The following is a 24,401-nucleotide window of genomic DNA, read 5'->3' on the forward strand; positions in this document are numbered from 1 at the left end:
ATCTTTTCTACCATGAGTTACAATGTTTAGTCGCTGCTTGAACTTTGGAGGTGCTCTGCATTTATGTTTTGCGGTCTCAGGAAGGGCTAGCGAGATACCACTATTGTTATATTATATCATGGTTGTTTTGACAATGTGTTGTTGTTTGAGATATCTTATTATTGCTTGCTAGCTGATTATGTCATTGATACGAGTTAATATAATTTTTAAGACTTATTGTCGACATGGTTAGTTATAATCTTGGCTGAAAACCTGGGTGCTACTTAAGCTTATTTATGTAAACAAGAGCAAAAGAGTTCATAATTTTTTTTCTTTTTCACTTTCAGTTTATCAACTAAGTTGCTTGAGGAAATCAAAGGTTTAACCTTGGGGGAGTTGATACGTCTCCGTCGTATCTACTTTTCCTAACACTTACCCTCTTGTTTTGGACTCTAATTTGCATGATTTGAATGAAACTAACCAGGACAGACATTGTTTTCAGCAGAACTACCATGGTGTTGTTTTTGTGCAGAAATAAAAGTTCTCGGATTGGAACGAAACTTTGCGAGGAATTTTTATATGAATAAAGATAATTTCTGGAGCCAAGAACAACCAGAGGGGGGCACCTGGGTGGGTACAACCCACCAGGGTGCCCCCTCCAGGCGCGCCCAGGTGGGTTGTCCCCACCTGATGGCCCCAAAGACCCTGAAACCGACGCTATAAAATCACATATTTCCAGAAAAATATCAAGGAGGAAGAATTATCGCGTTTCACGAGACGGAGCCGCCGTCGCTGCCTCCTATTCTTCATCGGGAGGCCAGATCTGGAGTCTGTTTGGGGCTCCGGAGAGGGGGATCTTCGATCTTCGTCATCACCAACCCTTTTCCATCGCCAATTCCATGATGCTCCCCACCGGGAGTGAGTAATACCTTAGTAGGCTCGCTGATCGGTGAGGAGTTGGATGAGTTTTGTTAGGGCTTGATCCCTAGTATCCATTATGTTCTGAGATTGATGTTGCTATGACTTTGTCGTGCTTAATGCTTGTCACTTTGGGCCCGGGTGCCATCATTTCAGATCTAAACCGTTTATGTCATCATCATTATATCTATGTCATAGGTCCGATCCTGCAAGTTATAGTCACCTACTACGTGTTATGATCTGGCAACCCCGGAGTGACAATACTCGGGACACTTCCTAGTGATGACCGTAGTTTGAGGAGTCCATGTATTCACCGTGTGTTAATGCTTTGTTCCGGTTCTCTATTAAAAGGAGGCCTTGATATCCCTTAGTTTCCAATAGGACCCCACTGCCACGGGAGGGTAGGACAAAAGATGTCATGCAAGTTCTATCCATAAGCATGTATGGCTATTTACGGAATATGTGCCTACATTATATTTATGAACTAGAGCTAGTGTCGCATCACCCTAGATTATGACTGTTATATGATGAATATCATCCAACAAATTGCGGATCCAATGCCTACGATTTTCCTATATATTGATCTTGCTAAGTTACTACTGTTGCTGTTACTATCGTTACTACTACAAAACTATTACTATCACTGTTACCGTTACTGTTGTTGCTACCACTACTATCAAAGCTATCATATTACTGTGCTACTGATCACTTTCCTGCAGATAATTAATCTCCATGTGTGATTGAATTGACAACTCAGTTGCTAATACTTGCAAATATTCTTTGGCTCCTCTTGTGTCGAATCTATAAATTTGGGTTGAATACTCTACCCTCGAAAACTATTGCGATCCCCTATACTTGTGGGTTGTCAGGCACCGACGCCTTTTCACTTGGAGAATCAAACACAGCACGCCTAGCCTCATCCATGGTAAAAAGAGCTCTGATGTCATTGAGATCACAACTGGGACCCTTATGTCGATGAGCCCCTTCTTGATGATAGAGGAGAAGTGATGGTGGACAATGGCCTTCTTGTGATTATGGTCGGTCACCCATCCCCCATTATTCTTTAGGCGGTGAATATATTTTTCTGGCAATGATTAACACTTAGGTGGAAGAATCTTGTATTTGCATCTCCTTTGTTGATGTTTGTGATTCTTGAGTTTTGTCCTTTTCTAGCCTTCTCAAGCACAGCCAAGCCAACCACCCTCTGCTTGAGCCTCCTCCGAAGGTCAAGCTCCGCCTGGCTCAAGGTTCGAGATTCTTGTGCAATATCGAGGCGAAGAATTATCTTCTGGGTCATATGGAGTTGAACTTTTGCATTGGAGAAAAGAGTTTTAGCCCATGATGCTAGTATTCTTAAGCTTGTGGTGTAGCACCTGGTAGGGCTCGACATGGTTGCGATCCTCACTCCATGCCTCTTGAAAGCCGCGCATATTAGTCTAAAAGTTCCCAAAGTGGAAGCATTTGGAGCGCTTGATGCCACTTTCATTAGCAAGCAAAAGCAGGCGGTGATCAGAGAGGAGGGGGAGTGAATGATGTGAGAACCAAACTCCATGTCCCAATCCTCATTGCAAAAGAAGCTATCAAGCTTGCACAAAGTGGGCTCGCTCTGACCATTGCTCCAAGTACGTAAAACCTCATGTTTTGAAGATGGGATCTTTTTTCCAAACGATAAAGCTTTATTAATTTGAAATAACGATTACATCGTCTATAATAAAAGGTACAATCTCATCGAAAGGCTCCTCAAACCAGTCCCTACTATCTGAAAATTTCGCTAACCTAGCAAGTTCATGAGCGACCTTATTCACCTCTCTATTACAATGTTCGAACCTAGTAAGGGGAAAATCACAAGCCAAAAATAGCAATCATCAAAAGTTGCCATCGCCGCTCCCGCAGATTGACCTCCATTTTTCATTATATCGATTACTTCCACCGAATTAATAACAAGCTGGTTGCATCCCGCCTTTTGTGCGAGGGATAAGCCCAATCTAAGCGCCAGTGCTTTTGCTGTCAGAGCGTCCACACACCAATCAATCTTCCAGTATTCGCTAACAGTGAAATTTCCTTTGTCATCTCTAAGAACTGCTCCAACAGTGCCCCAAAGTAGATCATGATCAAAAGACCCATCCACATTAAGCTGGACAAAACCTGTCGGGGGTCTAATCCACCCTCCCTTCTTCCTGGAAGCATTAGGGGCGTGGGCATTAACAAAATTCGCCGCTATAGCACGAACCCCTATAGACGTTTGGTCAGCATCCTGAGACTTTCCTTCATGGATCAATTTACGTCTATCCTACCATAAGTATCATGCAGTGATGGCAATCACTTCACGAGCACTGTAGAGTCCCGGTATAAAGAGATCCTGGTCTGACAAGAGAAGCAGATATTCAAGAACTGCCTCTCCCGCACGATCAACAATGCAGGCTTTGTTAATCACCTCATACAATCCTAGTTTATTCCAAACTTCCCTTGCTTTCTGGCATAGAAACAACACATGCTTTGTGTCTTCTGGCCGTTTGAACAGTATGGGCTAAAGGACGGAACTTTCATGTGTTTGTTAGCAAGTGTAATGCGGCATGGAAGAGTTCCATGCAACGTATGCCACACAAAAAATTTAACTTTTGACGAACATGATAATTTCCAGATTCTACCCAAATGGGATTAACATTAATTCTTCCCATCCCATTAGTATATTGTAGTTTGGACCCGTGTTGAAAATTCCATTCCGCCGCTGATCGAACAGTGAACCCATTTTTCGTATGGCTCCATGCAATAAAATCCGACATGTTATGCATAGAAAGGGGTATCGCGATGACTCGTTGCGCACCAATTGGCCATATCGTTTGTCCAACTAGATCTTCATCCCACAAATTCGTTATTGGATCAATTAGATTTGAAACCTTTGACAAGAGATTCTCTCCCCTCGGGGTAATGATTTTTCTATTTGCACAATTCGGGATCTAAGCATCTTTCCAAATATCGATCTTTTGTGCGTTACCCACCCTCCAAATATTCCCATTTTTCAATGAATTAATTCCCGTCATAATTTTTTGTCAAGTAAAAGAGGAACCTTTTTCAATCTTGCTACTCCATCTCAGTTTACAGGTCTTGCATGTATATCTAGGTCCGTCAATTTAACTTATATAAAATAAATTGTTTAACATAAAAATTATATCATTAGAAAATAGAATATCTAAAGTTTTTTATGATATATTTTTTGTAATATATGCCTCTTATTAAGCTGGTCAAATTAATGACCTAGGTACACATGCAAGACTTGTAACTGAGATGGAGGGAGTAGAAGATAGAGATCTCTTTTAACTCACATGAGTTAAGGTGTTTCTAAACCGGACGATACGGCTTGAATCCCCATTAACGCAGTCATACACTCTGCGTCCTAGTAATGTCACAAGCAATAATGAAGCTATAGTACTGGTATATAATACAGTTTTTTCTGCGGGTGGTGTAGAATAATATACTGGTGTAGCTAGTCAAAGTGCTCGGGAAATTAAAGAGGTTTTCAGGTCAAGCTGGAGACATGCATGCTGCAGCATGCACTGACGGCAAGAGAGGTCAATACCCGTAATTCTCGCTACGAGTTCTCTGCTCGAGACGCAACACACAGCGGATCTTATCTTATTTTATTACACTGATGAATCAACAGCCTGTGGTCCATTAAACATTTACATGCATGCATGCACACTGAAGCATGGATGCAAGAGAGAAAAGAAAAGAACCTACGAGCCCCAGACAGACTTTACAGGAAGCATACATAGGCCCAGGCCCAGCACTCCTTTACCAGGGGTGGTTCTACCTGTTCCACTGTAGTATATCTCCAACACTTTTTACCCCATCCTTTTCCTACCCAATTGAAATTGGCATCCAAATAGAAGAAGAGAAAGAAATTGGCACCGCCACATTATCGCTCCATGTTAGTAGAGAAAATGGTCGATCATGTGGAAGATCACATCAGCCCCATCAGAGTTGAAGAAATACGTCTTCACCTGCGACACGAAAGAAATGAGAAAAAGAATGAATCAGTTTCTCAGACGGTGACAACTTGGTAAATTTGCTTCATCAACACACATATCAACTGACTCGTCACTCGTGCATTGTATCACATTTCAGTTTTGGCACAGCAGCTTATTACACAAGCGTTAACTCATAGTACGGGCACGGATAGCTCTGTTCTTTTCTTTCCTTTTTTCTGTTTTCAGGAAACAAAGTAGGTATAGAGCTACCCAGCCAGCCATGCAAGTTGGGCTAAACCTTGTGTTCCTGAGCTTGCAGCAACTTATAACACAAAGGTAGCAAAGCTATCCTGAATAGGCATAAAATGGAGAGAGGGCCTGCTGTTTTTGACAGCAAGCACTGCATCCGTATTTGGTTCGTGATAACCTACCTACCAACTTAAATGGTAGCCTTTTCTAGCTCTTGTGACGGTGGAGCCATACGCCCCACATGATCAACTACTACTATATCATTGGAGAAGAATCTGTACTGTTCCGAAAATCAGCAGTGCAAGCAGTGACAGTCTTGCAGTTAATCATAAAAGTGTGACCATTCTTCCAATATCTTCTTTTTTTTTTACCCGAAACTGTGAGAATTTCTTCCCACAGTATATATTTATATAGTTTCAAATAAAAGAGTTATGTACAGGAGAAAGAATAAACAATGAAGGAATAAAGGAACTAATGGGAAGCCCAATCAACTAGACTATCTGAAAGACTGAATGGAGAGAGTCGCATATGACTTCCTCTTAGCCATTGCATTTCCTGTTTGAATTTCTAGACCATAAGCAAAATCTCTTGACTGCTGAAAATTTCAGTGGACAGATGCTTAAACAAAACTAGTGTAGCCAAGAGCTTTCAGTGGACAGATGCTAATGAAACTTAAAAATCTAGCCTTCCAAAGGGGGTCTCTTTTTTGGTGCCAACATGTAAAGTAATCACAGTGCACAGACTTTTATCCAACAGACATGAAGAATAAGGACCAGAAGGCCATGGGGTTTATACGATACCTGAATGGTGCTATGAGCGAAAATCCTTTGTCTACTTCTCTTGAAGCTAACATCTACCCTTTCCCAAGGAATTCTATTCAGGCTTTTGAGCATTACCTCTGAAATAGAAGACAGATTAATTCAGTTACAGAACATATCATCTTAATCATCCCGGAGAAATGGAAGTATGGAACGGTATTGGATATAATACAGAACACACTAAATAACAACAAAACTTTAGCTCCAATGCAAACATTAACCAGCATAAAGACTTCGTCATTAAAAACTTGGCATCTATGGTTTCTGCTGGTTTATCAAGTCCTTGGACAATAAACAGTAAATCATCATGGAAAGCCTGGTACTACTATAACTCCAATTCAGCATCTTACCTTCCATTTCACTTGTAGTTTTTGCCTGATAAATCATTTCATCCGAAAAATCAACATCCCGAGCCTTTGGTTTTTCCACATATACAACATGTGGATATCTTACATCATCCACAAAATCTTCTTTCTGATGCCAGAGGATTTTGAAACATAAGAACCCTGTTACAGACCAAATATGGGCTGATAATAAATAGATCATTACCTTGGGAAGCTCATGTTGACGGCGTATTGAAGATGTCTTCCAGCCAACAACAACTGAACTTTTAGTCAAGGCCATAAAATAAAGTATTTTAAATTCTGAATTGGTAAATAGATAGCCAATATGTTTATATTGATCTGCTAAGTACAAATATTCATGGCACAAGGATACAATCACCACAAACATTTGAGTAAGCAACACAGCGCTTGAAAGAACGAAGAGCTGATCTGCACGTAGAAACAAAGTATAAGATACGCTGAAATAAGGAGATCTATTTCTGTAGTTATTGATCTAAAACAACATTTATATGGCATACATGAAATGGAGATCCCCATAATCAGTAACCATCTGAAGAAGTAATGGTGGCTTCTCATCTTCAACATCCTTCAGAAAAAGATGTTTTCCACTTCTCCCAGCAAGCCAGGACATACCAAAAGCCATCTTTTCCAATCTATAGGAACCACGGAGAAGGGGCATCTGCGTGTAGCAATCAACAATGGAGTCAATTAATCTGCATATCCAGTCAATCTGCCAGTTTGTCACACCATTGTACGAGATGCACCACTAGAATAAGAAAGCTACTAATTGCCAGTGATGGATATTAGGAGGAAGAAAGTTGCACATATTTAATACCTCTAAAAGATCTTATATTTCTTTACAGAGGGAGTAACACTGAGAGGTATGGTAGCAACCAGGTGAATGAAATGGAAAAAGGAACAATTCAAATCGAAACGGCATAACTGTATTTACATCAGACTAATACCTTTACAGAAGTTCATATTTGCCATTAATATACATAATTAATTAATTCAAATTTATCCTCTTTGTATCTGAGCTTCCATACTCCTCCTGGTTTAATATAATGCAGGGATATGTTGGGTTGTCAAAAAAAAAAGATATCTAGTTATGCAAGCTCAACTTAAACCACAATAGGTTGCCATCTGGCCAAGGCTTGATATAAAGGCAGAATGTACTGCAAAATTTGTAAATAACCTGTTTATGTGATCTTGTGCCAAGGTGTGGTGTTGCAAAAGTTATAAAGTTCATGGGCTCCAAACCAGCAATCTTGCCTTGACCCATCGGTTGGTTGCTCCGAGCATCATTGACATCCTTCTCATACTCCTCATGACAATCTGTTTGTGTAGCAGGCTCATATAGTAGTGCTATGGCGTATCTTGCAATCAACCCACCCAATGAGTGTGCAACAAAGGAGATCTTCTGAAGTTCCGGTCTACACTGAACAACTGAAATCACCTAAAAACACAAAATATAGGTTAATTTGAAGTAAGGAAGACGAGGCAGAGAGTAATAGGAGCTGATATAATGATAAAGCAAATAAAGGTGTCCTTTTCAGTAATCAGCGGTGGGGGAATTCCCCGCCTGGAATAGTAAAGTTGTTTATCATGTAAGAGAAGAGTAGAAAAAATTAAAATAAAAATGTAGATTAAAGATCATTGAGGCTAGCTCAGCTCTGTATATTAAAATTTTCCAATATGAATTTATCAATACTCACCTCCTCCGCCAATCTCCTTCCCATCACATCAACACCATCGAAAGTTCGAGTTGCTGAGTTGCATCCACTGCCTGTGCCACACAACAGAACATTCCCATTTATTTTCTCCCACAGGGGATGTGACATTAATGACAGTGTGACTACTTATTCACTATCCAAAATAGTGGTCCATTCCCAACTGAAAGAGTACTAGTTTTGGGGTTGAACGTACTTGCACATAAATAGTAAAATACTTTAATTAATGCTGTTCAACTTACAATGAACAACCACATCCTCCGGGTGTTTTCTGATGAAATGTTTCGCGGCGTAACCCCAATTTTCTGCACTGCACTAGAGAAGTCAAACATTTGGAAAGAAAGTGGAAATAGATGTCTCCTCACAACACAACTGCACTGTATGATAGAAACAAAGGTAAAATGGAAATAGATGTTTCCTCACAACACATTCTAGAAACCAAGGTAAAATATAGGATTTTGCACATTATTACATGTCTTGAACACTTGCAAGCCCTTCTGTTTGTGAGTGCAGCCAAATATACATGTACAAGTAGTGAAGTGTCACTGCTAGTAAATTAAATGGAGTAATACTACTGCAAACTGGACCTAATTAGAAGGTAAGAACTTAGAAGGCAAATTGTGCGTTTACAAGTGTATCAATTCGTGCAGGTTTACTGACATTTCACATGAACAAAGTGTATCAACAATATACATTTACAAGTGTACATTAAAATAAATTATGTTTCTGTGGATTCGAATGTTTATATTTGTTTGAACCAAGTTTTGACAAGATTAAGAGCAACTTCTGTAGTGTGAAAGTGTGACAAATACTCGGTTATCTTCTTCCTCGGGGATCCAGCATCCCAACAGCATCCACTAAATGTTAGCCCTTAAATACTCATGATTTGCAATGGATTGTTTTCCTTTCCATCATAGGTTCATTAGATTGACCGGTAGCTTCATTCAAAACGATTCTAAAACTGCCAACTACTTTGTCCACGTAGCCTTTAGTTCAAAAGTCAAGGAGCTAACCTAGACGATTGCGTGTGAGTGGTCCGGGATTAACGCCGAAAAGCAGTAAAGAAACGGGGACGGAGCACGGAGGGGAGAAAAAAAAGATGGAAACAATCACCTGCCGACGATGCCATTGACGGTCACGATCAGATGCGTGGGCGCCCGACTGCTGCCCCCCTCATCGGCGCCGGAGCCGGAGCCGGAGCCCGAGGGCCCCTCTTCCGTGGCGGACACCGTGAAGCACCCGGGCCGCGGGAGGCACGCCGCCGGCAGCCACCTCCTCCCCTTCTTCTCCCCCGGCGCCATTCTTACTTGGATTTGACTTGGCCGCCGCTGCCTGGGGAGTCGCCCAGAACTAACAAGATCTCTCCTCAGTGGCGCGAGGTGGGTGCTGATGAGGCGAGGGGGCGGCGAGGGGGCTCAACTGCCCGGCCGGTGGGTCGCTTCTGGTTTCCTGCTTCTGTTTGTTTGTGGGTGTGGTGGATCACCACTTCACTCCGCGGACCGGCAGCAGCCTTTACCTTTTCTCTCTCTCTTTTTCCTTGCTTCTCCTGCCCTCCGGTGATGGGATCAAATCGCAGGGTGATGCGTCGTCGTCGTCGTCGACATCGCATGGGGTGGATCTGGTGCGATCTGTAACATTCGAGATCCTAAAGCTCCCCTTTTTCTTCCACGAGAACCTCGTCGCCGAGGCCTGCCCAGTCACGATATATATGCGCTCCTGTCTTTGCAATCCGATATACGTTCGCCGTGTCCGGATAAAATCGGACTGCTCCAAGAGAGGGGATTTGTGCCGTTTGACTGACCGTTTCAGCTTTCTGGAACTATTGTTTTCTCATCAGGCGACTTGTTGGAGTAATAATTGGTAAGCTAATTCAAGGGTCACTGTTAGTGTTAGGCGAGCAACCAAGGGAAATACTAATGCGCATTGACATTCAGAGATCCAAACCACTGTTATGTATACCAGTCAGCAACTACGCATTCGTCCCGAATCTAGAAGGGTGCGTGACAGACATCAATTTTCAGTAATTAGGCTGGCACACTTCTTTCATCTCTACAAGTGGACGCCAATTTCGTAGAAACAATTGGGAATTTTGACCCCTTGCAGCTCCATTGATGACATCTAGATCATGACGACCGGCCTTCAGCAGGCGACCTAGATTATTTCGTCCCTCTTCCTTTTTACTGGTCCGCCTGAAACCTGGAACCACACCTGCTTGAAGGTCATTACCGAAAAGCACACGCTGGAAGGTGGAAACATGCTACTCCTACTATTATACAAAGCATACACAGTTTCCATAACTTAGTTTATATCCAGACAAACCGCTCACATTAACCCAACTTCAGCATCTCGATTTGTAAATGCGAAGAAGGCGGGTTCAGCTGTCGGTGCCCTTCACGGCGACAGGCTCACTGCAGTAAGGGCAGTTCCCGAACAGAACATCGAACGACCTGCACAGAACACATGACAAGAACGATCAGAGATGGAGTACATTGCACATCAATCCGATGTGTATGGTGGGGGGAAATTGCTTAAGTGTTTCATCGTTTCGACGTACTGCCTTGTCGTAGTAATGGTGCGCAGCCAGTCTCTCAGGCACACGGAGTGGAAGGCTCTGCTGCAGCTAGGGTTTTCGCACTTGTAGTCCGCCGCGCACCCGCTCTGAGTACCGAGTTCGTCATCTTCATTCAGGAGCAAAGACGCAAGATATTATGGTCAGGGAAACTACATGATGGGCAGAAAAGGTTGCGACCAGAGGCGGAATAGAGATTGGCTCACCGACGGGCAGATGCGTCGCGTAACATATCCCACAATCAGCTTGCTGGTCATCTTTGATGCTCACAGAAGGGGGTTGCGGCAGAGCAAAATCTAACACAGTTGCCAGGTTTTCATGGAACTTTCTGTGGGCGCTCCTAGTATCAGAAAAATGATATCTGTAACACCTCGTCGCATGGCCTCTAATGTAACACTAGAGAAATTTCAATTTCATTTATACACTCCCTAGTTTAATATTATTCCACAAGAACATACTCATGAGGATTTCAGAAAAAAAAGATACTAGGAGGAGCGGAGTTATGCAGAACCAACTTCAACAGGCTATAAAATATCTGAATATGACATATTTCAGTAGCATATCATAGTACTAGCTCTGTCCCCTAAATATAAGACGTTTTTGTGGTTCAAATTGAACTGCAAAAACGTCTTATATTTAGGGACAGAGGGAGTAATAAATAAGTAGAAAAAGGTATAGTATGTCACTTAATGCAGGAAACCTGATAATATACCATCTCTTACGATTTTTTCTCCAATTCTTTATCAGCCTTTCCAGTTTCCCATCTGTGCCTAGGAAGCGGCACCTGGAAAATTTGTTGACGATCAACAATGATGCTTGCATTTTCATGTACAGACTTGACATCTCAGCTTACTCTGGTAAGGAGTTGGGCTTGTGCGTATCAACATGTAGTAAAATATAGCAATCATCACCCAAAGCTATGCGACGATGAGACATAGCATATGTCGGCTTTGTAGTATCGACAACCCAAAGGGCCTTGTCAATGCCATCCATTGTAGACCAGTAATCTTGCAATACCTTCAGGTGCTAATTGTTTACACAAAACATAATAAGTTGATAGGTTATTGCCCATAAATATGCAGCTCGTCAAGTGGAACTGTAACCAGTGGCACTAATGAAATGATGGAAAATAATATCTCCCGAACCTCTTGGAATTGGCAGAGAACATCCTTCAGTCTTGAACTTTTTGACCACTGTAATTTGGGGAGATAAGGAACATCCTGTAAGAAGTAGACAACCATATAGCTTGTGTGATCCTTCCAAAATATCTGACATTGCACAATACGGTGAAAACAGTTCTGACAGATGCTTTGAAAATTAGATGAAATGTACCGCGGCAATTGAAGGAGGGCATGCCGGGTAGTTCATGGGCAGTGTGATCTCCAGTGAATGTTGCCGTCGCTGCTCATCCCTGACAATCAGAGATGCCACAAGCCATAAGTTTATGTAATGCAAATGCAATCACAGAACAGAAACACTGCATGCATTGTCAAAGGAACTTCATGGTATCATCCTATCCAAGCTACAGCTCAAAGTTCTTGATAAACGGTAACCCGTCAACCGGATAAGGAACAACGCATGAAACTGCTGAACTTCAGTTAGTTTTTTTTTAGGTAATTCAGTTAGTTGTTCGTGCACAGGTGCGCTAAGTCTGATGATAGTAGTGTCACCGAACAAACATCAGGCATCAAGGAAACGTCAGCGAGGTAAGGCGAGAAATCCCTTACACGACGCGGAAGGTGAGGCACGACACGCCGTCATCGCCTGTGGCGCTCACTAGCTGCCCCCACCCGACCTCTTCGATCTGCGAGCACGAAACGGTAACGCGGGATCACCTACCACTCGCAGGGAGCAGAAAGCGAGAAAACTATCGGCCACGCCCGGTGCGGCATTTCGTCGAACGGGTGGCGCACCTGTGCGAACACGGAGCTGTAGAACGCGGGCGGTCTGCGCGGGCGCGGCGGCCCCGCTTCCCCCTGGCCGTCCTGCGCAGAGCACGAGTGAGCTCCGACGTCGCGCGAGAGGTTGGCGGGTAGCACCATGACTCGAGAGGGCCAACCGCCGCCGCCGTCGCGCGCCCACCGCTTCTGCTCGCCGCGGCTTGCCTTGGCTTTCTCTCTCTCTTTTTTTTTGAGTAACACGCACGGCTTGGCTAGAACCGGACAGAGAGGCTCCGGCGTCCGAGTGGTGCGTCGGCCCAGCTACTTGGCGCGCTCCCAGCCGCACGTCACGTGTCGCGCTCTGGACGCTTCTTCCAGATTTTTTATTTTTTTACACACGGTTCGGCTTTTGAAACGGTTTTTTCAACATTTCAGTTTTTTCACCTGACTTTCAAAACTTTTGGACCAAATTTTTTTTTTTCACGAAAAAACACGTTTTTCCTCCTGTCGTGCGAGTCACGGTTTTGCTTCGCGAGAGTCATGGCCATGCCTCTCGGAAATGAAAAAGAAACGTGTTTTTTTATTTTTTTTACCTTTCGCGAAAGGCAGGTTTTGCTTCCGAGAGAGGCACGGTTGTGCTTTCGCGAGAGTCGCTGTCATGACTTTCGGAAACGAAAAAAACGCGTTTTCTGCTGTTTTTTACGATTTTGTTTTCGTGAGAGGTACGGTTGTGCTTTCATGAGAGGCACGGCCGTGCCTCTCGGAAACGAAAAAACGCGTTTTTTTTTCTTTCACGAGAGGCACGGTTTTGCTTCCGCGAGAGGCATGGTTGTGCTTTCGCGAGGGGCACGGCCGTGCCTCCTCGAAAACGAAGAAAACGTGTTTTTTTATTTTTCTCCTTCCGCAAGAGGCACGATTTTGCTCCCACGAGAGGCACAGTTGTGGTTTCGCGAGAGGCACGGGCGTGCCTCTTTCAGAAAGTGAAAAAACCCGTTCCTGGTTCGGTTTTTTCGTCCAGCTTTTTTCGTGAAAAAATGTTCGTCAAAACCTATCAACATGGGATAAAGTTTTGAAGATCTCGACGCGAGGAATTCAATGGTGAAAACGGTTCGAGATTTGGACGCACGGTTAAAGAGATAAAACATTTTGAATAAACGAATCTATGAAAAAAGAGGAAAATTCCAGGTTGCGACAAGTGGCGCACATGTAGTGCGCCACTTGTCGCAACCTGGGAAAGTGAGAGTGATCTTTGCAATGAATACTCCTTAACTAGTGATTTCGACTGTTCGCACAGCTGGCGATTGAGCGGTGTCTTTTTTTAGAGTACGCCCACGCGTAAATAGCTTTATAAAAGGCAGACTTTCGGTTAAAGAAAACTACACCCGCTACAAACAACAAGAGTAGCATAAATACCACACTCGAACAGGCCAAAGAGACAACACAGCAAGCTACAACGCAAAAGAGCATATCCTAATCTGAAACACCACACCGAGTCTCGACCGACACTGGACACCTCCGAAGACCAAGCTTCCGCAGAACTTCACTTGTCGATACACCATCCACTCTGATCGCCTAAGAGGAAGCTGCAAGTGGGTGGAAGGACACGATCCGATTCGAGGAAGACATCGTCTTGGACGCACCGGCGACGGTCATACATAGCGCCAACGAGGATCAAGGAGGATAGTGACGAACATCAGAGGGGAGCGACTGGGAACCACCCGTGTCTTCAAACACAATTCTCCCATTAGAGGAATGACGTCGAGGACGCCGCCATTGTGTCGATCCAACACATCGAGCGGTGACATGGGCTGGCACATTAACGTGTTGCAGCGTCTCCGGTTCTGGGGAACCTTCTAGAGTTTCATTGCCGGTTTTTTGTGGATTCAGGACCGTATTTAGTTTTTTGTTTACAGATTTTCCTGTTTCTTTTGTGTTTTGCATGGTTTTTTTCCTTTTCCTTTTCTTATTTTTTGTTTCTTTTCTCTCTTTATTTTTTCAATTTTTTTTCATTTCTTTTCCTTCTTTCTTTTTTCTTTTCTTTTCAATTTTGAAGTTCATTTTCCTTTTTCTAAAAGTTCAAGTTTCATAAATTGTTTGGAAATTAATAAGATCTCGCTTTTAAAAAATGTTCAAATTTTCAAAAAATAGTCATGTTTTTAAAAATTGTTAATAAACTAAAAAAAATGTTCGCATTTTTTAGAATTTGTTCGGAAATTTCAAAAAATGATCCTGTTTTTTAAAAATTGTTCAGAATGTTCTTGTTTGATTTTTTTCATAACTTTTCAAGAAATGTTCGACATTTCAAAAAAAGTTTCCCGTTTTCATAAATTCTTCACAGATTTCAAAAAATTCCTCTTTTCAAAAAAAATCGGGAGTTTCAAACAATGTTTCCATTTTTCAAAAATTGTTCGTAAATTTCAAATTATGTTCGTGTTTCAAATTTTGTCCAGGAGTTTCAAAAAGTGTTCGGAAATTTTAAAAAATCATGTTTCCAAATATTATTCAGGAGTTTCAAAAAATGTTTGCGTATCCAAAACACTATTTTGGAATTTCAAAATATTCTAGTTTTTGAAAAAAAATTCATGTTTTCAATCTTTTGGGGAGTTTTAGTTTTTTTCCATTTTACAAAAAACTGTTTCATTTTTCAAAATGTTTGAGTTTTTCAAATTTTATTCATAATTTTTAAGAGTGTTCGTAGTTTTGTAAAACGTTAACATTTTTTCAAAAAAAAGTTGCGTTCAAAATTTATATAACGTTCGGATCTGCGCTCAGTTTGATTCTTAAGTTTTTGCGCTGCATTGTACATAAGACTAGAGCATGATTGGCGTACGTTGCCGCGCCCGTCCATTATTACAATGGAATGATCTAATTTTTCATTTATATATATACAACAAACTATGGAAGTTAAATTTGCATGAAAAGCAGATATGACGGCTCACGTTGCATTGGAAATAAAATGAGGTGAAAACATATAGAAGGAGCATTTGGCCATTCTCAGCCTTGGAATGGCACCCGCTCATATTGAGAAAAATATGGTAGGTTAAGAGTAAAAGAAAATTTTAAAACAAATCGAATTATAATGCCTTGATAAAAATAACTGGGTGAATTTGTTTTACATCTTTGGACATTCTCAAAAAGTGTTTAAGTAAAAGAAGAAAAATCACAATTACAAAATACTAATTACAATAAAGGACATTTATACTGCTAGCACAGAAGTCGAATATTATCCTTCAGAATGGTGCTACTCCCTCCGTCCCACAGTAGTAACTTGGGAGTTCTTTTAATAGATGGTTAGGTCTCTCTATCGTATAATGAATAATGTATGTCTTCCTTGCAATTTCAGAATATGGATATTTTGTGATGTGTAAGAAAGGTTTTAGTATTTCAGAAGCTGCGACCAATAAAAGATTTTTGTGTTTCATATAAGATCACAACAAACGCCATTACTCTGGACAAAACAACATCATTGTTGCTCATATAACAATAATTGGCATGCAAACAAATATTTCAAATTAGAACCAAAGATAGGAAATGTTTTTCTAAAGATTGGCAGAGTATAAGATGTCAGACCAAAAGTAGACCGACATACCAACGGAGAAAGATTTTATTGCCACTCTAGCTAATTCTAAGGAGACTTACATTGTCCCACAACCTAAAAACATTTACAAAAAGAAATTCTAGGGACATCTATAGGAGCAGAAATATTACGCTCGTATGAGGACTCTCTTGTGCTAGACCCATGAGGGGGTTTGTAAAATGAACAACATTCTGAGATCTATAGGACCAGAAATATGATACTCGTACGAGGACACCCTCTTATGCTAGGCCCCATTAGATGATTTGTTGAATGGACATCATGATCGAGAGTATATTACAGCACTACAATCAGCCAAGAGACAAAAACAACTACACAAATACACATGCAAGAAGAATGTGCACTTGAATTTTCAACATTAATTAACTCTCTTATAGCACAAGTCTGAAGCGAAGTAACCTGAAGTCCTGAACCGAAGCAACACAGCAAGAGCATTAAGAAAACAAACAACAACCCACTGCCACCTCCTTTAAATCTACCATGGGTTATAAGTAATACATTTATCTTTTGTGCAAACAAATATCTATCCAACATAAAATATAATCTTTCATGATACTATAAGATCTGATCATGGATGCATAATAAATAAAATACATTAGTTACAAAATAAATAGAATATAAGATCTGATCATGATACTATAAGATCTGATCATGGATGCATAATAAATAGGATGCATTAGTTACATAATCTCTGTCATTGCTTCGGCTCAAGTAAATAAAACAAGTTTTTTGTTTTTTAAGCTTTCCGCATTGGAAAGAATCTATCAAAAACATTCGCTACTTCAAATCTGGACAGTCACCCATTGGAAAAGCTACTTCAAATATGGACAGTCACCCATTGGAAAAGCATAAAAGGAAACCTTCGGTGATAAAATCTGTTATTAGACGAAACGAATGTTGAAGTCCTTTCTAGCACATAAATGAAATAATTGATTAACTTCGACTCAAACCTCACATTATCAAGCAATGCTATCATCTAAAGTTATCTCTAACCCAAGGAGCCTCATAGTAGTGAGAAATTAGAAAAAACAAACATTATTTTATCAGTTGTATTCTATAACCTCCTGTCACTTACTGTAATTAACTAATTAGTTGTATCACCTTTTGCCCTGACTTCGCATTGCTTGCTCTTCCCCATAACTCAATGGGGCCGAAGTAGGATAAAATCAATATGGAGAAAGACAACTCTGCCTTACCTCCATGAGTACTGATTTGGATGGAAGCTCTGCAGTAAAAGAAGAAGACCCAAGAAAAACGTCCAAGAATTGAATATCTCGACAGATATTAACTTGGAACAAAACGCCCTTGTCATATATACATTGTGACCACTTTTGCATTTGAGTGTCAAGTAAAAATTTATATACAATGGATCAAGATAATTTTCAACAATGGATAAGGTTTTGCATAAATATAGGATATTATCCAATATAGAAGAAATGATACGCTCACCAATCACCTGCGAGCGTCGCCTAAATTTAGTTTATGTACCTCATATATGTCAACACTGATGTGCGAATAAAGTTCACATCCTCATATTTAATTTAGATTTGCTACAACAATGGATAAGGTTTTCCATAAATATAGGATATTATCCAATACAGAAGAAATGATACGCTCACCAATCACCTGCGAGCGTCGCCTAAATTTAGTTTCTGTACCTCATATATGTCAACACTGATGTGCGAATAAAGTTCACATCCTCATATTTAATTTAGATTTGCTACAAATTATTGAACTTGGTCAAAAGGACCCACAATTAGGCATATACCACGCTTAAAAAAACGTTCACACAATGGAAGCACCAAACATTCCATAATTCTTTCTTGTTTGCATGAACTGTACAAACATTAGATATGTCATTTTATCAGATATATGAAAAAATTAAGAGTGTGTAAGAAAAAACTGATATTTGCGCATATATGTGTATTGTCCTAAACAATCTGATGCTTATATAGCCGGGAGTAGCTTGTCATGAATAATTAAGAACATATAAGCATGTAAAGTAACTAAGCAATCATATGAACACATTGGATATATGGAATAAAATATGACATTCCACTTAACTAACCTGCCAGCACACTAGTAGAAAAGGGGGCATCAGTCCCGGTTCGTAAGGGCCCTTAGTCCCGGTTCTTGAACCAGGACTAAAGGGTCGTGACTAATGCCTCCCCCCTTTAGTCCCGGTTCTAACACGAACCGGGACAGATGTGCCTCCACGTGGCCGGTGCGCCGAGCCCAGGCAGGAGGGCCTTTGGTCCCGGTTGGTGGCACCAACCGGGACCAAAAGGCATCCACGCGTCAGCATTTCAGTGGCCATGGGTTTTTTTTGAAGGGGGGAGTTGGGGGTTTTGGGGGGGTTAATTTAGGTGTTTCATATATTGTGTTAGCTAGCTAATTAATAGAGAGAAGTGTTCTCTCTTATGTCCGTGCTTGGTCGATGCTACGTACTATACATAGAGAGGCCATCGACACGCTAGCTAGTAAGAAAATAAAGGGAACCATTAAGTACATGCATACCGAGAGAAGTGATCGATCGACCTCTCCTTCTCCGAGAGATTGGTCGAACAACAAGTTTTCGTATTATCTATCTGACGCTACTGGCTACATACATATACAATATGTAAGATCTCTTAATTACAATCCCCTAGCAATTGAAATCAACTTGCACATGGTATTCTCCGGGTTTATTGATGACGTGGTCAAGAAAGAATCCTGCCAATTCCTCTTGAATTGCTTTCATGCGATCTGGTTCTAGGAGTTCATTCCGCATCTGCCACGTCTAATTTGAAGAAGGGGGTTAATTAATACATATATATGAATGAAACTCAACAGAAATGATGGTGTAATAAAATGAAATTGTGAATATTATTGCTTACGCACTTCATATTGTCTTTTAGAGTAGCCCCGCTTATTTTTCAAAGTCACGTTGTGGATGAACTCGCACACGTGGTATCCATAGAAATCATTCCCTTGTTCCTGCCACAAGCACTTTACGAGAAATAGAGGTCAATCAAACTGATAATGAAGCATTATAAATGGCATTGATGAAAGTATAGCTATAGAATCAACGGGAGATGCGCGCAACTAGCTAGCCAGTAGTACTTACTTTCGGGTATGTATATCGCAGCTCCTTCGACAGTCCCGAAACTTCTGCAGTGAACTGTTTCCAAACCCTGCAAGACAAAGAAAATAATTATTATTACTTGAGATATCAGGAAATGAACAAAAAGTTGCCGATATGGTGCGATAATGATTGATTGAACTTACTTGTTGAGCAATTCAGTCATTTCCGCATAGGTTTCGGGATCTTTTCGTCTCGAGTCTAAGACGGCTACTAGTCCCCGCTCAAGCTTAATCTCCAGAAGAACATAGTGGTACCTGCGCACGCATGCATAACTCATCAATTACATTACTATAACCTCGCTTGAGTAATAAGGGAAACCGAATATGCACATGACAGTAACACTCACTCGTCGTTGTAAGGAAAGAGTATGGTATCTTTGTTTTGATTTTTGATCAACGATTGTAGCAAGTTGTCCTCGGCCTCTTTGGCGTGCTTTTTAACCAGAAATTCATCTATGATATTTGTGTTAATGAACCCAATATCATAAATTTCTTGTTTTTTGCACTCGACGATCTTCAATCTGCATAATATATTGAGGATAATTAATTATAAATACATGCAATGAAAGAGCCGAGCTATATATAGAGACTTAATGACAGAAATAGTACTTACAGGCAGTAGCAAAAGACCGTTAATTTATCGAGGGCCTTTTGATTGAAGAACGTGAAGAACTCCTCAAATGGAACACACAACAGATCACTTGCAACGAGGTCGTGCTCCTCTTTAATGTTCAGATACAAACTATTCGTCCCCCCAGACTCTCTGCAGGTTTTCATGTACCAATTATGGAATCTTCGCATCATCGTTGTTAGAGATTTTTCATCTTTGACGAGAGGCTTCCCGTACTCGTATCTGTGTTCATCCACCTCCATGAAATCAGGAAGTTGATCGTCAGGCAGGTAATCTTGTAGATTGCCATAACCGGCCACCATCCCCGGAGCATTAGCGACGATGTTGCCGCTAGACACATTGAGCAGGGGGCACGATTGGTTTGCTTGTTCGCCGAGCTGGTCAAATTTTTTCGCAGCTGCTCATTCTCTTGACCTTTGATGTCTGACAGTACTTCCCGACCGCTCTGCTTGGAGATATGTCTGTTCAGTAATGCGCTCATAGTTGGTTCTCGGCGGAGACTTTGCCGGTTTCCTCAGGGCATCGAAAGTGCACTTTGCTTTCATCGGATCTACCTTCTCCTCCGGAGGTGGATGTCTCTTTGCTTTCACCCCTTCAAAGAAGTCCTTCATGTGGGCCCACACGATCATCGCATTTTCCTCCTCGGTCCTCTCATACGGTAACTTCTCTAGAGGCTTGAGAGGTGGACCGTATCTGTATTGCCTCCCGCCTCTGCTGGTTGTACTGCTAGACGTCGGAGCAGACGGAGCGGCTGTGGCGCCTATCTTCTTTCGTGCTTGCTTACGAGGCGGAGGAGAAGGACTACAACGCGCCGGAGCAACCGGGGCGGCGGCGGGTCTCTTCCGCCCTTGCTGGCGAGGTGGAGAAGGAGGAGGCTGCTGGCTGCTCGGGCGCGCCGGCGCAGGCGGAGAAGGAGGCGGAGTGCCACCACGCGTCGGAGAAGGAGGAGGCTGCTGGTTGCTCGGGCGCGCCAGCGCAGGCGGAGAAGGAGGCGGAGTGCCACCATGCACCGGAGAAGGAGGAGGCTGCTGGCTGCTCGGGCGCGTCGGCGCAGGCGGAGAAGGAGGCGGAGTACTGCCACGCGCCGGAGAAGGAGGTCCAGTGCCCTAATCGACACTCACCGGAGGAGGAGGCGATGGAGGAGGCGGAGTGCCCTGACTCGCCGGAGGAGGAGGAGGAGGAGGTGGTGGCGTCCAGTTCGGAAGGTTGATGAGCTCCTTCCGCCATAGGCATGGAGTCTTCAGAGCAGAACCCAGCCTAGTCTCCCCTTCACCGGTAGGGTAGTCAAGCTGGAGGTCCTCAAATCCCTCCGTTATTTCATCCACCATCACCCTGACATACCCTTTTGGAATCGGCCGGCAGTGATAAGTTGCGCCTTGTTCAGTAGGATAAATAGAGCCAACAGCCGCCTTGACCTTCAAATTCATCCATCGCGTCATAATGTGGCAATTTTGAGCCCTCGTGATAGCATCCACGGGATAGCTGGCAGGAGCCGCAAGACATGCTCCGGCTGAAGCAGCTTAGTGGAAGCCACGCTGCTTCTCCGCTGAGATGGCGGGGTAGCTTCGGGGGAAGCTTCGGCAGGTCGTTTGTTGCGATCTGCTTCTCGTTCCTCTAGCCCCATTACCCTTTCGTGCAGCGCCTGCAGTTGGCTCTGCTCCAGTTTCTTCCTCCTCTTGTGGGTTTTGTAACCCCCTGCGTCCGGAAAACCAACCTTCCACGGAATGGATCCTGGCGTGCCTCGTGTCCGTCCAGGGTGCTCAGGATTCCCGAGGGCCATTGTGAGCTCGTCCTTCCCCCTGTCTGGAATGAACGTCCCTTGCTGCGCTGCATGGATATACTTCTGAAGCCTTGTGACTGGTGTTTTCAGTTGCTCGTCCGCCAACGGCACTTCCCTGATACAGGGTCCAAGGTTCCGCCAGCCCTGAAGAACCAAGTCCGGGAACGGTCTGGCTATCTCATTATCTCCGGTTCGATCCCTTTATCAAGCCGATCATTCTCAGCCTTGGACCACTTAGGCCGGGCTTGCAGGTAGCCACCTGACCCCGTGCGATGGTGAAACTTCTTCTTCACAGCATTTTGCTTGCTTGTCACCGACATCTTCTTACTCTTTTCCGATGTCATGTAGGACACAAATGCGGGTCAGTGATCTCTGATCTTCTCATATTTGCCGATGAATTCTGGTGTCTCTTCTTTGTCGACAAACTTTTTCAGCTCTTTCCTCCACCTCCTGAATAGGTCTGCCATCTTCTTAAGAGCACAAGACTTGATTAATTGCTCTTTAACTGGCTTCTCCGGATCCTCCTCTGGCGGTAGGGTGAAATTTGCCTTCAGCTCAGTCCAAAGATCATCTTTCTGCATATCATTGACATAAGACACCTGAGGGTCTTCCTCCTTAGGCTTATATCATTGGTGAATGCTGATCGGGATCTTGTCCCTAACAAGAACCCCGCACTGAGCAACAAATGCGTTCTTTGTCCGGATGGGTTCAATCGGTTCGTCGTCGCGCGCGATTGCTGTGATCTCAAACCTTTCATCCGAGCTCAACTTTTTCTTTGGGCCTCGTCTCCTTACCGAAGTTGTGCTCGATCTGGAGGGCTAGAAAAAGGAAGAAAGACGAGAGTTAATTAATATGTGTACATATACCAAAACAATGAGTGCATCAATTAACTAGTCAGCACGAGCTTAACTAATATATATATACCTGGCTGGACTCGGTTCGGTCACCGGAGCAGTCAGCACGGTCTCCTTCTTGTACCTCCATTGGGTCATCACCGGAGCCATCATGAACATAGCCCTCTTCTTGTACCAGCATTAATGGGCCGGAGCCATCATGAACATAGCCCTCTTCTTCACCCAGTCCTTTCTGACCAACGACGTCGTTGAAAAATGACGCAATGACATCAGTTCCTTCTGCGATTATCTCCCCCAACATTGCTTCTGTTGCTTCGTCTCAGTAGTGCTCCATAGTTTCTGCAAATATTTACAATATGTCAATTATTATTCAAACATGGTACAGATGGATATATATTAGTGGCAAACGTAGAACTAGCTAGCTAATCATAATAAGAAATCATGTTAGTGGCCTCGACGCTGCTTCTCTAGGGTTTGGGGTGGCCTAGACAACGCTTCAAGGGTTTGGGGTGGCCTCGACACAATGCTTCAAGGGTTTGGGGTGGCCTCGACGACAACGCTCTTTTAACTTGGTAAATTTGGGTGGCCTCAAGAGAGTTTGTCGGGTAGGGGCGCAGCGGGAGGGGGTAGGAGACCAACATCGTTTTTTCTCTAGGGTTTGGGTGTCCTCGAGAGTTTTGGTCGAGCGAGAGGGCCAAGGGTGGGTATATCGATGACGACAGAGGAGAAGATCGAAGAAAAAAAAGACGAAAAAGAAGAGGAGAAGAAGAAAGGAATAGAGGAGAAGAAGAAAAAATAGAATACATATTCTATTTTTTCTTCTTCTCCTCTATTCCTTTCTTCTTCTCCTCTTCTTTTTCTTCTTTTTCCCTCTTCTTATTTATTGCTCCTCTTCTTCCTCTCCTCTTCTTCTCCTTTCTTCCTCTTCTTATTTTCCTTTTTCCTCTCCTTCTTTTTCTTCTTCTTCTTCCTTCTTCCTTCTTCTTCTTTCCTTCCTTTTCCTTATTTTACTTTTTCCTCTACACTAACCTAAAATCGATATCTACTAACAACCTAAATAAAAAATTAATACATATATTAAAAAACATATATAAACAAAAAAATGCTATGAACATTATACTCATACATAGATAGCCACATCCATTCATCGTATAGCTACCACATACATATATACATTATATATATGAAAAAAGTGCACATATATACACATACAAACACATATATGTATACACATATATACACATCTACACACAAAAAATACACATATATACACATACAAACACATATATACACATATACACAAAAAATGCATATATACACATATACACAAAAAAATGCAGGGCAGGTGCGGCGGCGCGGCGGCTACGTAGGGCAGGGGCGGTGGCGCGGCGGCCACGTAGGGGCGCGGGACGCGGGAGCATGTGCTCATAGGGGGCGGCGGCGACGGCGAAGGCGAGCAGCCTGACAGCGTCGGTGGCGGCGGCGACGGCAAGGTGGAGCAGGGGCGTCGGGCGGCGACGGCGACGAGGAGGAGCAGGGGGCGTCGGGGGAGAAGTGGGGGATTTGGTCGAAAACTGCTAAGTGTTGTATATATATCAAGAGCATTGGTCCCGGTTCATGGCACGAACCGGGACCAATGCCCCCTTTAGTCCCGGTTGGTGCCACCAACCGGGACCAAAGGCCTCTTTTCAGCAGCCCAAAGGGCGAGAAGAGGCGGCCTTTGGTCCCGGTTGGTGCCACGAACCGGGACTAAAGGGTGGGCATTGGTACCGGTTGGTGCCACGAACCGGGATTAATGCATCCCTTTAGTCCCGGTTGGTGCCACCAACCGGGACCAAAGGCCCCTGCGCTGCCCGCGTCGCGGCCAAAATTTAGTCCCACCTCGCTAGTTGAGAGGGGCTCGGAGTGGTTTATAAGCCCTGCTGTGGCTACCCTCTCGAGCTCCTCTCAAATGCAGGCTTAC

At 42.9% G+C, this 24,401-nt stretch overlaps 2 protein-coding genes across 8 annotated transcripts; both read right to left on the reverse strand.

Moving 5' to 3' along the window:
• Positions 1-4,518: 4,518 nt before the first annotated feature.
• Positions 4,519-9,702, reverse strand: LOC123090943 (putative lipase ROG1). Of its 2 annotated transcripts, none has more exons than XM_044512302.1 (10): positions 9,120-9,702; positions 8,249-8,311; positions 7,992-8,062; positions 7,472-7,732; positions 6,795-6,955; positions 6,650-6,705; positions 6,482-6,534; positions 6,283-6,406; positions 5,915-6,012; positions 4,519-4,898 (listed from the first exon to the last, which is right to left on the reverse strand). In XM_044512302.1, exons 1-10 carry the CDS (start codon positions 9,133-9,135, stop codon positions 4,827-4,829), a joined length of 975 nt encoding a protein of 324 aa, XP_044368237.1. In that variant the 5' UTR covers positions 9,136-9,702; the 3' UTR covers positions 4,519-4,826. The 2 variants fall into 2 exon arrangements, with proteins under 2 accessions (XP_044368237.1, XP_044368236.1); XM_044512301.1 differs by having other exon boundaries at positions 8,249-8,316.
• Positions 9,703-9,917: 215 nt separating this feature from the next.
• Positions 9,918-12,744, reverse strand: LOC123090944 (E3 ubiquitin-protein ligase FANCL). Of its 6 annotated transcripts, none has more exons than XM_044512308.1 (10): positions 12,489-12,744; positions 12,303-12,379; positions 11,908-11,986; positions 11,721-11,795; positions 11,429-11,601; positions 11,276-11,359; positions 10,782-10,915; positions 10,561-10,684; positions 10,333-10,453; positions 9,918-10,195 (listed from the first exon to the last, which is right to left on the reverse strand). In XM_044512308.1, the coding sequence occupies exons 1-9, from the start codon at positions 12,615-12,617 to the stop codon at positions 10,381-10,383; spliced, it is 948 nt and encodes a 315-aa protein (XP_044368243.1). In that variant the 5' UTR covers positions 12,618-12,744; the 3' UTR covers positions 9,918-10,195; positions 10,333-10,380. The 6 variants fall into 6 exon arrangements, with proteins under 6 accessions (XP_044368243.1, XP_044368242.1, XP_044368241.1 ...); XM_044512307.1 differs by having other exon boundaries at positions 9,918-10,202; XM_044512306.1 differs by having other exon boundaries at positions 9,918-10,214.
• Positions 12,745-24,401: the final 11,657 nt, after the last annotated feature.

The sequence above is a fragment of the Triticum aestivum genome, chromosome 4B (assembly GCF_018294505.1).
Source record: "Triticum aestivum cultivar Chinese Spring chromosome 4B, IWGSC CS RefSeq v2.1, whole genome shotgun sequence".
Lineage (NCBI taxonomy): Eukaryota > Viridiplantae > Streptophyta > Magnoliopsida > Poales > Poaceae > Triticum > Triticum aestivum.

Excerpts from the sequence above, each read along its gene's own strand:
- LOC123090943 (XM_044512301.1), bottom strand. The coding sequence starts at position 9,307 with ATGGCGCCGGGGGAGAAGAAGGGGAGGAGGTGGCTGCCGGCGGCGTGC. Across the intron at positions 8,063-8,248 it reads GGAGGATGTGGTTGTTCATT|GCAGTGGATGCAACTCAGCA; the intron begins GTAAGTTGAACA and ends TGTGTGGCACAG. Across the intron at positions 6,956-7,471 it reads GCACAAGATCACATAAACAG|ATGCCCCTTCTCCGTGGTTC; the intron begins GTTATTTACAAA and ends TGCTACACGCAG.
- LOC123090944 (XM_044512308.1), bottom strand. The coding sequence starts at position 12,617 with ATGGTGCTACCCGCCAACCTCTCGCGCGACGTCGGAGCTCACTCGTGC. Across the intron at positions 11,987-12,302 it reads TGCCTCACCTTCCGCGTCGT|GGATGAGCAGCGACGGCAAC; the intron begins GTAAGGGATTTC and ends TCTGATTGTCAG. Across the intron at positions 11,360-11,428 it reads AAGCCCAACTCCTTACCAGA|GTGCCGCTTCCTAGGCACAG; the intron begins GTAAGCTGAGAT and ends CAAATTTTCCAG.